We start from the raw sequence: 16591 nt of genomic DNA on the forward strand, positions 1-16591 counted from the left end.
TATATAAATATCTATATATGTACAAAATAAGTCATGCAATGAACTAATTTAAAATTTTATATGATGAAAAGTTTAATATTTTTGAATAACTTGAATTTTTTTTAAAAAAAAATAAAAATTTTAAAGTATAAGTTGAAACAAATAAATTTCATTTCAATCTCAATTATATCTACCAAAAAATGATCTTAAATCCAACCCAAAAATATCACAATATTTTGAAATTATACAAAATTCACGTCTATAGGAATTTAGATATTGTGATTTTAAATTTTAATTTACGTTTTTTGGGATTTAGAGATTGCAATTAAAAAAAAAAAGAAGTTTGGAGTTTGAAGGAAGTCAGGAGAATCGAAAACAGAAATGTAAACTTGATAAAAAATAAAAAATGAGATAAAAGTAAGTGGTTGTGGCATTTAATAGTTAGTCTTTAGAGTTAAAGAAAAATAATTCTTTTTTAAATTTTTTCAATTTAATGGACAAAAACAAAATTAAAAGATGAAAGAAAACATCAATAAATTAAAACTAAAGATGTTTGATTAAAAAGGGAGTGACAAAAGAAAAGAAGAGAGAGTGTGTGAGAGAGAGTTGAAGATTAAAAAGAAAGAATCATGAGAGAATGAGATTTTGTAGGAAAAATGAAAAAAATGAATATGGATGTTTGTTTTATATAAATGAATTATCAAAATGGCTAATAGGATATGATGGTACAATGGTTACTACATTTGTCTTCTATCACAAAGGTCCTAAGTTCAAATTTTGGTGGGTTGCATTTTGCAAAACTTAAAAAAAAATATTGATGGAAAAATTGAAAAACCGAAAACCACTGGTTCGATCCCGGTTCACCAGTTTTGACCAATTTTCTTACAAAGTCAACTTTGGTATAGAACCGAATCGGTATCATGGCCAGTTCGCGGTTCAACCGATCGAAGCGGCCATTTTGAAAATATTGATAAATATAAGTTTCAATCCAATTTATTTGTTATGAACGAAACTATTGAAGTCCCAATCTATTTGTCAAATTCAAGTTGGAGTAAATATAAAATGCATTTGTAGCGCATTGAAGTTATACCCTCAAATCTTATGTTTAGTTCAGCACTTCATAGCTTGATTCTTCATTCTTTAGTTTTAGAGACTCCTTCACTTTTCCATTCTCTCAAATTATCACAATCACATAATGTGTCGATCGAGAGAAATATATTGATGGATAATCTGTAAATATTCATTTAAGCAATCTATAGTATCGAAAGTATGCCTTAACCTATAGTGATGATCGGAACGAAATCAGCTAAACTTGTTAACGTGAATATCATACAATTCAATGTATGAATTGGATCATAGGTTTGGAATAAAAAACAATTCTACCACCAGTGCAGTGTACCTAAAAGGTTCATACACTTGCAATTCTTCATTAGTTATTAATGCTACACAAGAAATGCATGTGATTAAGAAAATTTTTGGGAAATTAAGCACCATCTGTTTAGCATCATCTTCTCTATCACTTTTTTGTTCGCCTATATCTGATTCCTGAAATGTTAACACATCAATGATCCTGAAAAAGAAAAGTTCACTTTTATCACTACGAGTATCATGAGCCATCTTCTAATTTCAACACCGTTCTCTCTGTTCTATGGTATTTTTGGCATTAAAAGGCAAAAGATTATGCACCAGAATCACATTCGTTTTTGAGCAATTTTAGGGGCCGATTTGTACCGTTGACTAGATAAATAGGGGTTAATGCAATGGAATAAGAAGAATAACGTTGACTAAGCTTTCTACACATGTAACATCACTTTAGTATAATATTATGCTTTCCTCCTCCCTTTCTTGGGCAATTGTAGAAAGGAACAATAGAATCTAATGCTCTTTTGCTTCGAGAATTTAAAGGAATTTTTAAGGCTTCTAAACTTGTAAGCCATTCACATTCATCTAATGTACAATTTAATCTTCTGCCTCTAACTCCTGGCAAATGAATCATCAATAGAAACAAAGGGAAACAAAAAAAAAAAAAAAAGAAAGAGATATAATAAGCTAAATAAAGAGTGCAATGCCACATTTGTTTAATTTTCAGCCGTTTATTACTTATCATGTGTAACTAAGCTAGATTCAACACACATGTCATTATCTTTGGTTGGAAGCAATGTTATAAAATAAAACATGTCATTTTTATATTTTTCATTTCATAAATATAATTTCGGATTCGTTTGCTAAGAATTTCGTGATCAATTCCCTTGATGCAGGATGTAGATATAAACAATATTTATTTATAACTATTTTTGCTTCTTCACACTAGCTTTGTGATAACTAAAAGGCAAAAATAAATTAACTAAATACAAACAAAAAGGCAAAAAAAAAAAAAAGCAATAGCATCACCATGAAAATTTTGAAAAACGTCTTCTAAAAACATGTATAGATTATTTATGTAAGCAAAATGATTTTCAAGCATATCAAAGCATAATTTTCTATGTGTAAAAAACTTTATATAATTTCTCTATACCATGTAATTACTACAAACTTCTAACTTTAATACGTCTCCAATGGAATGAAAAATTCTTTTTACTTCCAAATGTAATTACTTAAAACTACAATACTTGAATAAGACGGTTTCGGATTTGCTTTCAATTGCTAAGAATTTAAAGTAAAAGTTATATAGTGAACTGCAAATAAAACCTTTTTTTTGGGTATATGGAAGGTTTCAAACCCGAAACTTCTCACTTATCCTTTTCCCATATCACTTAACGCATCACTTCTCCAAATGAAACTTTGATGATAGACATACTTGCAACTGCAAAGAAAAAATAATTAAGCCTGTAATATATACAAGTTAAATGATAAAGATAATATTCTTTTCAAAATTAATTTGAAATTGATTCTAATATGACCGATTAATAGAGCTGTTAATCGAGCCGAGTCGAGCCGAGTATTTGGCTGCCGAGCTCGACTCGAGTTTAATTCGAACCGAGCTTGACTCGAGCTCGTTAAGAAAACGAGCTTTAAAATGTGTTCGAACTCGACTCGTTAAATGTACATGTGGCTCGAGCTCGAGCTCGAGCTCGACTCGTTTATCACAAACGAGTCGAGCTTCACGAGCTCGAGCTCGAGCTCGAGCTCAACTCGTTTATCACAAACGAGTCGAGCTTCACGAGCTCGAGCTCGAGCTCGTGCAAATTAACATTAATAATAATCTATAATTTTTAATTTATATAATTTTGATTTATAAAATAACAAATATACCCTTCATTAACGAGCTCTAACGAGCTACTCGAGTATCAAACGAGCCGAGCTTACTCGGCTCGTTAACTAAACGAGCATGTTTCGAGCTCGAGCTCGACTCGTTAACCAAAATTAACGAGCCGAGCTCGAGCCTTAACGAGCCGAGCTCTAACGAGCTTTCGAGCTACTTGATTGGCTTAACAGCTCTACCGATTAAAAATGAGCCATCAACAGTGAGATAAAAATTTGTTAGAAGAAACATATCGAGAATTGAACGTGACAACACGTGATAAGGATAATAATAAATTTTAAATTAAAGATATTGGTGGAAATATTATCCAAAATTGATAGGAAAAAAAGAATAAAGACAAAAAGGAAATTGAGAAAATCAATAGCTAGTCAAAGAGCGTGTATACATTGAGAGAGCAAGTGTGGAAAACTCGTTATATCAAGTAGCCATGTAGAAAAGAGATAAAGGTAAATAGCCCATCATATGCCTATTTATCCCTTCAACTGCATTTCAGCTTTCACTGATTATAGCGATTAATCATAATTGCCCACTACAACGTTTTGGCTCTTGCTTCTGCGCCTGTAATTTCTTGCAAAGATTTGGAGCAGTTATACTTCCCACTTCAACTTTTTGCGCTCGTTAGTTTTTACCAGTAGTAAAAATCGTAATGGCATAACTTCTACCAATTACTTCCTTCTAAGCTATACAAACTTCATTAAACCAAGTTTGCATAAGTGATTTTTACACCTTATATCCATAGGCCGGTTAAAAGCAATCCAACGCTGTATTTTAGCACAGAATCACCAACCAGGCAAGTACGTCCTGCAAAGCTATTAACTAAAATCAATACATGAAAGCTGAAACACATTCAGCGTTCGAACTCATGATGGAAAGGGCTTAAATAAGAGTAAAATTGACAACAGGTCATAAAATTTACATCTCAACTTGCCTTGACACAAAAAAGATCAACCGGCCAAAGTCAGTTTAAACAGAACCTTGTCAAGCTTGACACAATTATACAAGGCCAACCTTAAGCTACAATCTTTGATCTCATCATGCTCATATCGGTCCCAATTGAGAAAGCGACATTTGACAGCCTAGACTTGCTCCAACCAGCAGTTTTCAACTCTCTCTACCAACGTAGAAACTATAATACAAAATCCTAAAAGCAAAGCAAGGATTGTAGCAATGACATGAGAACATCATCAGCTTCACGGCAATTTGCAAGCAAAGAACCAAAAGTAGAAAAGGAAGCAAGTATCCGCAACTCCATTTACGTAGTTTCTTCACTAATATCAGAATTTCACCACATCAGCTAATTTATGAGCTTCACTAGCTCTCTGTGGACTGCCTGCTTTTCATTAATCTTGTAAACGCCATATACACTTTAAAGCATACCTCCAGCCCTTGGCAAAAGATCCAGCAGAAAAAGGACCAGCTAGTATTTGAGATGCAATTCAAAATAAGTTCCAAACCTCTACTTGTTCTCCAATTGTTTTTGGTGGTGTTTATCATCAAGCACACCAGCCACTGCAACATTCTTTACAAGCCTGGTCAGTGTCATGGTTGCCTGATCCTGTGTAACAACTCACGTCCTCTTAATCTCAATTCAGCTGAAGGTACCAAAACACAGTGCAGAAATAAACCAACATCCCATGTCTAGTGCATTTTTTTTAAGCAGCCCCTTTACAAGATGGATCATAGATAGAAGGTAGCACAGCAAAAATCATCCTAACCAAGGAATATACCTCTCCCATCAACGACAACTTGTAGTGCAAATGTATGCAGAAAGGTTCTTCCAGTTGGTTCGTGTCAGAAAAAGAAAGTTTGGTACATTCATAGGTCTTTAGAAATGCTGCTGACGTCAGTGTAGCTTCTATAGTAGTGACCATTCAGATGTACCGAACTAGTATGAACTCATCCAGCATAAGATGTCATGATAGCATCACATGGTTTAGCTGATTTCACCCAAATCACTGTTTCATTTGTAAATGACTCAGACCAAGGAAGTAAGTTATAATTTCCTGTAACTCCATCAGCAGAGACGTTATTAAAAGACTGGCCGCACAAGCTTTCTACGCTTTGCTGGCTTATTCAGTTCGCCCTCAGGCTCTGCATTTTCTGTGAATTTATTCTCATGAATGTCTCTGGATGTACCGTCCTGAGTACTGTGATTACTTTTTGTGCTGTTTTCATCCAAATCTTTCTTCAATTCACTCCGACGCTTAAACTCTACTGCCCTTGTCTCTTTTGGTAACTCATCAGTACCCTCTCTAACATCAACACCCAGTTTCTCATCCACTATTGTTGTTGCAAATCTTGGCTGCACTAGTTCAGGAGATGTCCGCTTTTTGGTCCTTGGCAGCTCATTCCTGTCAGGCTGTTTAACTACTGGTTTAAATTTCCTAAGGTTTTTATTCCAAAAATTCTGAGTATCATTCAACATGTCCATCAGTTCATCTACCGATTTATCCCTAGAAAAGTCAGCAACCTTCTCTTTTTCTTCTTGCGCAGATATCCTTGGGGTCAATCTTAACCGAGTAAAGACACTTCTCCTCTGCTTGCCAAAATCAGAATATCCAGCTCCAGGATTTAAGCAATGTTGACCATCATCAATTGCTATGTCTGTATTGCAGCTTTTGAACCAGTCAACTGTGTCATTATCCAAATATCTTTCTTGGTGATATGCATCTAAACCAGCCAAATTTAGTTTAGAAGACAGAACTATATTCCCAGCAATTCTTTCATTATTTTCTTGCAAGTAAATATGCTTTTACTTTCCTTGCGACATCATAGAATGAGTGTCAGATGCAAAAGGAGACTTCTTATAGGAATACAAGTCAAAAGACTCAGTTAAAGGAAGAGAAGCGACGGTAGATACTAAACCCCTTACATCAGCAGGGGCCGAAGATATTAATTCCATGCTCTGAGAACTTTGACCAGGATGGAAGTGGTAAGCACGATTGGTAGAATAGGGATTTTCATCACCAAAATCAGAAGTATGATCGTATCTACCAAAACCTTCTCTATCATACATTTTACTGTTTGACAAAGCAAGTGAATCCCCTCCAGAACCATAATGAGGATTATCTAGCGCTATACTAGCACCCCGATCAACTACATTGGACAGAGTGTGTCCATGGTGGAAAGTAGGTGGTTCAGGGGCACTAGCAACAGTTCTGGTAACCACTGAATCATGAAATGTTGAATTCAAGTTCCTGAAATAATGTCGTCCTTCCAGCTGAGAGAATTGAGTATCTGGAGAGGGCTTGCTAAAGCACTCCAACAAGTCCTGCTTTGGGTGAGGAAAAGCAGTGTACTTGGATGAGACAGGCTGCAAGAACATTTCAATGTCATGCCTGTTGTCCACTCTCTTTTCACTCAACAGGGCATTGCTGGCTACGTGTCCTTTGCTTCTGCCAAACCCTGATGGAACATGTGAGTTCGTTGAGCCATGAACTCCATCCCTATAATTTGCTAATCTTCTTTGATCACTGTCAAATGGATCTCGAAGTTTCTCAGACAAAAAGTCTAACCGAAGTCCATTATCCAAATCACGTTCGCTAGCTAGTCTTTCACCCATCAAAAGCTTCCTATCACTAGATGGCCCTTTCATCCTGTGTAAAGAATTATCGAAATTTTCTGATGGATGGACAGGGTTAAATTCATCATTCACGGGATGCTTCTGATCTGATCCACTACTATGCATGAAAAACCTATGATCACCTACTGCTCTTCCATGTCTCTCGAGGTCTTGCTCATTCTCATTAGACATCATAGGTCTAAAAGAACCATGCAAATTTAGGTTTTTTTCAATATTATCATTCATTCGGAACATGTCATCATTTCCATGGACGTTTGCACCTTCAAACAAAGACCTTTCATAAACTGCTTGCCTTGTTAAATCAGAGGCGTCCTCAGTATAGCTGGTGGCAACAGCAGGAGAAAGACTAGAATAGATATTACAGTCATTTACAGTATTCTCAGCCATTAGAGATCTGCTGCAAGCAGCTTGTATTCTTTCTTTATCCAAGAAAGCTTCCTGGTTGTCAGTCTCATAAGGGAGCAAAGAGGTGTGGGTGTCATATAATTCACTTTCTGCTTCATTGTCATGTGCTCTTTTCCTTATATGAAGAAAATCACCAGCTTGATCAGTCCAGGAATTGAGTCCAAAAGTAACCACTGTCTTTCCATTCTCTAGCCTATCATCTACAAAATGCATGTTCTCATCCACTTCAAAAACTCTATCTGGAGTATACTCCACCAATTCATTCATATCTGCTGAAGTGAAGTCATCCTCAAAATGTTCCATTTCCAAACTCTCTCTTCTGGCAAACAAGCCACGATCAACCCCCAGTCTTCCATCTTTACTAGCAGACCCAGTCACTACTCTGGTCATTTGTCTTGGGGCTAGCATATCATTTAGCTTTCTTGTACTAAACAGATGCAGAAGGCGGCGAACCTACACATGAAATTTAAGGCATAAAAACCAACATTTAAGACAGTAATCATGCATACAAATCTGATCAGAGTTTTCTGACTGACCTGTTCTTTGGATAGACCAAAATGGAATTTCTTCGTCGAAAAATAGTTCTCTTTAATAGCCTCTCGGAATTCATTTTCAAAAAGTGGCCTACAAATCCATATTGGTGTAAAACGGACCTGGATAAAGCACACACACCAGTTTGTATGTCAGTAATAACATACACTCGCAAGATCATGCAACTTTTCACAACAAAGAAACCAAGCAGCACTTTATTCAACAGACCTGTGCTGAGAATCGCTTCCCAGAAGAATTAATTGCATGGGGCGCAATATTCATTCCACCATCAGAAGTGGCCCGGTAAACACCGAAAAGCTGTCGTTTCTCAAATTCAAACAAGAATAAAACCATTCCTACTTTAACCTGCTTAACAAAACTAGCCATGGAAGATGGAAGACCAAAAACTTTCCGTTTAAAGCACTCCCTCTTCGCTGCAATATTTGATATGAAGATTGCACCAAATTCAGGTACATCTCCACCAACATCATTCTCCTCCCATTTGTACTCCATGGGAAAGTCTTCTGTTTGATCAAATAATAACAACTAGTATAACAACCAAAGTACACATGCCACTAAATTCAGATGGGGAAATGGGGAATGTTCAAATACACTACAAATAGAAACGCTCGAAAGAAAAACTTGCAGCTTAACATTCAATTAAGAGTGAATGTCCTACTCCTAAAACAGGATAACGTAAAATATAAGCAAATAAAACTTCACCACCTATTTAGTTTTCCAACCGAAAATACCCTGGTATCAAATTAACAGGCACTGTTAAGTTACAAGACGACATCCACTTTATATCTACAACTATAAAAATTTGACCACTCCCAGCCAACAATCCCCTAGTACTAGATTAACAGGTGACATTAAATTACAAGAAGACACCCGCTTTTTATCCCTCCAATCCACTATAGTATATAAATTTGACCACTTTCAACCAAAAAACCCCCACTTAATTAAGAGGCAACACTAAAGTACAAGACGACATGCGCTTTTTTTGTCCCTCCAATCCATTACAACTGTATAAAATTGACCACTTTCTCAAATCTTCAGTTAAAAGGTATCAAAATCATACATTTGCACTAAAATACAAATTTATCATGCGAAAAAACCATGGATCAAATTAATTAAACTCTTATCACAGGGAGACAAAAATTAAATTTTTAGTTCTACCAAGGCATATGTTATCATAATTAAAAACAAAAGAAAAAACCTAATTCACCCAATACTCTGAAGAATGATGCTCCTAATTAACATAAAGAAACTGACAAAAACCTTGTCGTAAAAAAAAAGCGCAAAAAGTTAAAATAACAAAAATAATGATAACGCAAAAAATGTTAAAAAAAAAAGAAGAAGGGCTGGTATGGATTATTTACCGGTGACCGAGAATTCACAGTTCGCTGATCAGTAGCACAACTTCAGTGAATAAGCACAAAAACAAACAAAATTAAGAGTAAATAAATAAATAAGTAAATAAATAAAGATTATTCACAATTCAAATCAGCTAGTATAACAGTACCAATCGGAACACAGAAACAATTTTAGGTTTTGATGAACAAAAAAAAAAACAAAAATAGATCTCGATTCGTGCTGGAAAATAAAAGGAACAAACCAAATTAAACAGTAAAAAAAACCCACCACAAAATCTGTAGAACTTCGCCTATTCAAAACCTACATAAACACATACACATCTACAATTATTTATCTACCATAGCAACTATTAATAAGTACAATAAAGAGAGGAAAAAAAAAGACAGAGAGAGAGGGGGAGAGAGAGAGAGAGAGAGAGAGAGAGAGAGAGAGAGAGGAAAAGTTCTAGAGAGAGAAAAGGTTTTACCGATAGATGAAGCGGTTGAATTTGTTTTCCCGGTGCTGTAATAGCTCTATACATATATCTTGTTGGTTTCATTAAATAAATATATACATCAGATAAAAAAAATGCAATTGAAAACGTACTTAAAATATTTTAAAACATATATTTTTAATAATAAAAGTTTTGTGCTCTATTATTTATTTATTTTATCTTTTTTTTTTATGTGAGTGAAAGGTCTCGAACATGAATCTCTCACGCACACTTTCTAATAAAATTTTCTTTTTTCTTTTTGCTTGTATTTTTTTATATAACTAGGAGGTTTCCAAACTGAAGTTTCTCATTTATTTTCGATAATTTTTTTCCCCAGATCTTGCATCCGACACCTCTATCACTCGAAAGTTTCCACTTACACTCTTCAATAAATTTTTTCCTTTTTTTTCCTTGTTTTTTTTTTTTTTTTTTGTGAATGGGAGGTTTCGAATCCGACACATCTATCACTTACACTCTATAATAAATTTTTTCCTTTCTTTGCATGTTTTTTTTTTCAAGCGAAAAGTCTCGAATCTGACACACAGCTATTACTTAGTGTGATGTACTGTCAAATATATTCAACAATTCAATAATTATAGATTTAAATTTCAAATTTCAGTTTTATTAAGTGCACCCTTACGCTTCCTCCTCCCGTTATGGGTACCAATTTTGTTATCTTTTGTGTATCCTCTCATAAGACCCAAACCATATAGAGTTTTGAATTTTTATTCAAAGTGGGAATTGTTATGGTTAAAAAGATTGCACAAATACAATTCTGCGAGACTTTAAAATCTTTTAAGTAGAAGATTGAGGGCAGAATCTATGCCGCCTGTGTGTTAAACTTTAGAATATATTCCCTATCACTCTATATATATTATTAAGCAGTTCTCCCTTTTTATTTTTTTTTAAAAAAATGATATTCAACACAATAACTTCCTCCAACCTTTAACCAACTAATGTATACAATATTACAACTTTCAAATTAAGTACAAATATTGTGCAAAAACTTGTATGTTGTCCTTATCCATTTTATTGGTGTTTTATTTAGTCAGCTAGAAAAAAAGAACCCCTTAATTAAATAATATTACTGAGAGGAAAATTCAATTTTCAGATGTGAACAAGTAAATAAAAATGCTCTACGCTCTTTTCGAATAGAGAGAAAAAAATTATATGGGAAAGTAAAGTGCAAGAAAGTGAGGTAAAAGAAAATGAAAATCATTTTCCGGCTTATGTTTAGTTATCAAGAAAAATTTTGAGGGAAAGTGGGAAGTTAGAGATAGTTATTAAAAATTTTGTGTTTAATTAACTTATTTTCCTTGAAAATTCCGCATATTTTGTATGACATAAAATGGAAGAAAGTGAAGAAAAGTGCAAGAAAATTACCCCTAAATTTTGATTTCAACTACTGCTTGATAATCACAATGAAATTTAGAGAATTAATAAATTATTTTGAACATCATCAAAAATATTGGGGGAAGCAGCATTAACACTATGAAAGTGTCAATATCGGTTCAAAATTTTTATCATTTAAAAAACCTTTTTCTTCTTTTAGAACGGTAAAATCCACCTTTTCATTTTGGTCTGAAATGGTAAAATTTACATAGAAAAACAAAACAAAGCCTATTGGAATAGATTAGCGGACATGAGCTCTTTGACGTAGAGCAAAATGTTTGCCGTTGATCGTTTTGAGGATTATGTTAGGCCCTGTTTGATAATTCGATTCGACGCCTAAATTTAATAGGTTCAGATCTTAACTTATTTAGACACGTTTGATAACAAAAATAAAATAAAAAATATCTGAATTAATTAATTGGTATTAAATTTTCTAAGCATGACTTGCTTCAAAAAATAAAGTGACAAATGTATCAGATTTAGTACTTAAAAATTCAATCACTGAACGGATTCAAACTTCAGATTACTTGAGTTTGTAGACTCCAATTTCATCAAACGCGCCCCTTAGTTTTATTATTGTAAATGCGATTGCGAAGTATCTATGAAAATAAGTTCAATCAAAATAATTGGAGAAAAAGTTTTTTGTTTTTAACTGGTGGAAAACATATCATTAAACTTACAATCTAAATATACACATGCACATTTGCAAAAACTTGTGAGTACTAATTGATTAACTACAACTTAAATTCATAAAATTTACAGCCTAACTATTATATATACTCACATTTAAAATAAAATACTCCCATTTATCATCTCCTTAGTCATGCATATTTTCCTAATTTAATTCCACTTTGAAACTGTGCTAACACAAATGTATTCAAAAACTATGCTCAAAATTATTACCAAAGTTGCTCGAATGGTTTTAGCAATAATTTTGAAATATGTAGCAAGGGAGGAGTGTGATTTAAGTTTTCTGACACATGCAACTTCACATTCTAATTGGAAATAGCTTTCATGAAGACTTTCTGCAATTGAAATTTTCCACGTGGAGCATCCTTTAATTTGGTGGTCTTCTTAAAGCCGTGCTAATAATGAACACCGGAGAAAATAGAAAAAAAAAAAAAAAAAATCCGACCACTAGACTTGGTAAATTATACCGCCTATTCTTTTTTCGTCAATTCAATAATATAAACATTGGATTTTTGTCATTATAAACATTAATTCTAACATGTTTGGCACCTGAGTTTTTTGCCAAGTTTGTCTGCTACAAGTTTTTTAGAAGCCTTATAATTACAGTAACCTTAAAAAACTTTTCAAAATTTTTAAACTATACACTTCAAAATATTCAAAAAAAAAAAATCCTTCAAAAATTTTTTTAAAAACTTCTACAGTAAGCTACAACAAAATTTTAGACAAACATCCAAAAAACTCACTTGCCAGACGGGAATTCTTGCGCCGTAGTCAATAGTCAAGGGCGGGGTTAAGTAGGGAAAATACGGCAATTAAGTAGATAATTATAAAAACAATAATAAAAAAAAATAACAGTCAAACCGTGTCATGGATCGGCGGCTGGAAATAATCACATTTATTACATTCGCGAAACTTGCCTGTCTTACCTCGAATACAAAAGACAAGAAAAGAAAGCCAAAAACAAAAAAAAAAAAGAATCCTTCCCGGACCACTTTGGCAACCACTCCTAATTCTATACAATAAAACATAGGGGAAAATTGACAGTGGGAATAGGAAGATTCAAAATTTATAAATAAGATGAAACTTTTGGTCAAGTTTAAATGAGGTTTAGATTATTGTTGTTCAATGATAAAAACATAAACCATTCCTTAACGGTCCAATAATAGCCTTCCTTCCTTGTTGCTTGGGCTATGTTGTTGCAGCCAAGTTACAGACAACCAAGTCTTAATTATATTCAATGCGCCTGCAAAGATTGAACGTTGAAAACGTTCAGAATTCAGACAGCACAAGTCATAAGGCTCTGGAATCATATGCATGTACGAACTAAACTACGAGCTTCTATGATTCAGAGGAGCTTCAAATAAGTGAGAGTTTGGATGTGAACGTTCGTGCAAAAGGAATAGAATGTATGCTAATTCAGTTTAATGTTTTAACTAAAGATTGCTAAATCAGCTGATTAATTGTGCTCATGTTCCAGGAAGGACTGCTAGCAGCACACTGCAAACAGGTAAGCCTGATTTCATGGAGACAAAATGTAATGCTAGTTCCACAAATGATACAGCCTGAAGTGCAATAGCTAAAACAGTTCTGCACTTTCTCACAATCCTTGTCACCTACTGCAAACATAACCCTTCTCTACCCTACAAAGAAACAGACCAAGGAAAGCTGGCTGCATTAGAACTTCCAATGCAAAGCGACGTACACATAAAGAAGAAACCCCCAATTGCCAAGCTTCATTTGAAGCCAAATAGTGCAATTATCTACACATTTCATCGTTATCTCGGTTTTCCAACAATGGAGCACCCCATTAGCAGCTGCTAGAGGTGCAGAAAGGATGTCTCATATGTTGGACTGCCACCAGATGACGTGAGCTCCAAACCAAGATGCCTCATAAGAAGGTTCAAAATCACCATTCCGGCGCTCACTAGTTGTCATCCATCACTACAAAGAATACCAGGAAATTAAATTCTGTATATGATTTGGATGACTGAAACAAGCATCTCATCCCTCATTCCTATAAAAGTAAAAGATACCACTAGCATAGAGCAACACCAAAACCAAACATTAAGGAACTGGAATTCAAGCACATACTCATCCAAACGAGCATAAGCAGATCTGAAAGACATAGTAAAGCAGCACCAAAAGATCATGATCAACTGAATGTGCAAAATTTCCACGCCCATCATTGCCAATTCATTTCTGACCAGAGGAGGAGGCTGCAACATGTTTCAAAGGAATTTGCTTCTTTACAAGTGAATCTGCAGAAGGATAAACTATCAATGGCACTCAAATTTCCATAAGAAGACCCCATCGAGCTCACGAGAATAATAACTAAGAACCCCAAATAAAATATGACTTTATTTTCATTAAGAGCCACTAAAGAAAATGTGCACTTCAGTGTAAAGCCCCCATATTAGTTCTTTATGTGGTTTGGGGCGCAATATCCCCGGATGCTCAGTTGATTATCGATTTCTTTCAGCATTGTAGTGAAAAAAGCATTCTCTTTTATTTTCAAGTACACCCTGATTCCAGACATCACCATAATATGTTTTCCACAAAACCGTCAGCTTTATTGGCTTTGAAGGAGCTTTATTGTATTTAGCTCTGCACTCCAATTAGTCATGCAGTGTCCACCAAATAAATTTGTGCAGCAAACTTTAAGGAAATTATTTAAGTTGGCCAACTCAAATCAAAAGAATGAAATTGGGGATTTCCGGGACACTTCCTGTCAGGTTCTCTTATTTCATAGTGCAAATAAATTTCCATTATTCTATAGGTCTTAAGAACCACAGATTGTGGAAACACATATAACAGGAATCTGAGTTTGCGGACAGCAGAAGGAACAACCTGATAGATCTCAAAGCTACAAAGATAGGTACAATAACAACTATGAAAACAGAATTTCAGGATGTTTTGACAATATCAGAACATCAATGGCAAAGGCAAAGAAGGATTACCCAAATTCAACTGGTTGAGCCACTTTAACTATCCTTTACAAGGGACGAGAAGCAAATCCCCTATAAACCATCTTCTCCACCAGCTCCTCATGCTTCTTCATCTGGCCAGACTTCCTAAGCTGTTCCAAGACCATTTGGTAAACTTGCTGACTTGGTTTTAGATACTTCTGCTCTATCATCTCTCTAAAATACTTGTATGCATTATTCCAATGTCCCATTTTGCAGTACATTGAAATCAAAATTTTGTAAGTGTTCACGTTAGGCTCAACTTCACTCTCATCCATTTCCTTCTTAAGCTTGATAACCATGTCTGTAGATTTTGAATCAGCAAACATCTGCATCAGAATGTTATATGTCACAGTATTAGTTTGACACTTTAACTCCTTCATCCTTGCAAACAACCGCTGAGCAGCATTGACATCCCCCGACTTGGCAATGCACCTAAAAATCGGGTTAAAACTATGAACATTAGGTTCACACCCTTTATAAACCATCGAATTTAACACTTTAATCGCATCCTCGCGATTCCCATCCCTACAATGAGTCTCTATCAAAAAATTGTAAGTTATCACATCCGGCACACAAGATAGCCTCTTCATCTGATTATAAACTTGCAACACCTTCTCAGTCCTCCCGGCTTTCACATGTACTCGCATAAGATTGTTAAAAGTGATCGCATTTGGCTCACATCCAACATCAATCATCTCAGCAAAAACATCATGGGCACGCGTAATTTGCCCACACCTACATAAACCATCGATAACAATACTATAAGTATACACATTGGGTTGAATCCCAGCTGCCTTCATTTCACCAAAAACCCTCTCAGCCTCAGACATGTTGCCAGCCCTGCACCACCCGTGCACTAAGCTAGTATACACTACCACATCAGCCTCAAACCTATCTTTCAAACTATCAAAAAATGACTGAGCTTCAACAGCCCTTCTCTTCTTACAGAGAACACTAATCACCTTCGAAAACGCATTCCTATCGGGCTTACAATCATAATCCTCCATCCGATTAAAGGCATGCACAGCCTCATTAGCCAAGCCAGCACGAACATACCGGCGAATCAAAATCGAAAAAGTTTCAATTGGGATTTCAACATTTTTACTCCGCATCAAATTAATCAAATGCCAAGCGACGTCAAATTGGCGTACCTTTCCCGCCAGGTCAATCATCTCGTTATAAGGCTCATGGGAAATGAGGGTTTCGGAACGGGAAATGGCCCAGTTGAAGAACGCCAAGGTCTGAGAAAAGGGTATGCCGTGACGAACGGATCCACATTTCTCGATTACGTGAACAATGACGGCCGGAGAGAGTGAGTGGATGGGGGAGATTTTGGATAGATCGAAGGAGAGAGTTGGGAGAGTGAGATCAGGGTTTATGGGGTTCGGGGAATTGGGATTAGGGTTTAAGGTAGGGTTTTTGCGATGGTGGTTTTTGATTAAAGAGTGGAGCTTTTCCGCAACAAGGGATTCTGCTGGTGATAAGGATGAAGTAACGGTGGTGGGTTTGGAGGAGGAAGAGGTGGTGGTGGAGGAATCGTTGTCGTCTTCGACGGCGTCGTTTAGGAAGTCTACTGCTGGAGTTGAAGTCGAAAATGAAGATGAGAAAGCGATGAAGCGGAGATTGGGAAGAGAAAGGCGACTGTGTAGACGGAGGCTTGATTTTCCGATCTCCATTGGCGGCGGCTACTCGGAACACCCTGCTGGGTTGTTGGGCTCTTTTCCGGTGAGAACAGAACAAAAGCGAAGAAAATGCCTGATAAGGAAGAGGGAATGGAAAAGATAATTGCTCTCTTTCGCCCTTTCTTTTGTGGATGTTTCGATTTTGTCTCCCATCTTCTAATTTTGTGAGTTTTCGCCCCAACAAAATTTAATACTATAGTTAAGATATGTTAAGAGAAACTATTCATGTGGTGTCTCAATTCTACTCGCAAT

At 35.4% G+C, this 16591-nt stretch overlaps 2 protein-coding genes across 2 annotated transcripts; both read right to left on the reverse strand.

Moving 5' to 3' along the window:
- Positions 1 to 4104: 4104 nt before the first annotated feature.
- LOC113708057 (uncharacterized) lies at positions 4105 to 9645 on the reverse strand. Its single transcript, XM_072064410.1, has 4 exons — positions 9604 to 9645; positions 7989 to 8284; positions 7766 to 7882; positions 4105 to 7682 (listed from the first exon to the last, which is right to left on the reverse strand). Exons 2-4 carry the CDS (start codon positions 8271 to 8273, stop codon positions 5994 to 5996), a joined length of 2091 nt encoding a protein of 696 aa, XP_071920511.1. The 5' UTR covers positions 8274 to 8284; positions 9604 to 9645; the 3' UTR covers positions 4105 to 5993.
- Positions 9646 to 13162: 3517 nt separating this feature from the next.
- Positions 13163 to 16450, reverse strand: LOC113707641 (uncharacterized). The gene is made up of 3 exons (XM_027229906.2): positions 14649 to 16450; positions 13783 to 13949; positions 13163 to 13632 (listed from the first exon to the last, which is right to left on the reverse strand). The coding sequence occupies exon 1, from the start codon at positions 16331 to 16333 to the stop codon at positions 14684 to 14686; it is 1650 nt and encodes a 549-aa protein (XP_027085707.1). The 5' UTR covers positions 16334 to 16450; the 3' UTR covers positions 13163 to 13632; positions 13783 to 13949; positions 14649 to 14683.
- Positions 16451 to 16591: the final 141 nt, after the last annotated feature.

This window comes from Coffea arabica, chromosome 9c (genome assembly GCF_036785885.1).
Source record: "Coffea arabica cultivar ET-39 chromosome 9c, Coffea Arabica ET-39 HiFi, whole genome shotgun sequence".
Lineage (NCBI taxonomy): Eukaryota > Viridiplantae > Streptophyta > Magnoliopsida > Gentianales > Rubiaceae > Coffea > Coffea arabica.

Coding starts and splice junctions, on each gene's coding strand:
- LOC113707641 (XM_027229906.2), bottom strand. CDS start 16,333: ATGGAGATCGGAAAATCAAGCCTCCGTCTACACAGTCGCCTTTCTCTT.
- LOC113708057 (XM_072064410.1), bottom strand. CDS start 8,273: ATGGAGTACAAATGGGAGGAGAATGATGTTGGTGGAGATGTACCTGAA. Junction 7,883..7,988: donor GGAAGCGATTCTCAGCACAG/GTCTGTTGAATA, acceptor TGCTTTATCCAG/GTCCGTTTTACACCAATATG. Junction 7,683..7,765: donor TTGGTCTATCCAAAGAACAG/GTCAGTCAGAAA, acceptor TTTCATGTGTAG/GTTCGCCGCCTTCTGCATCT.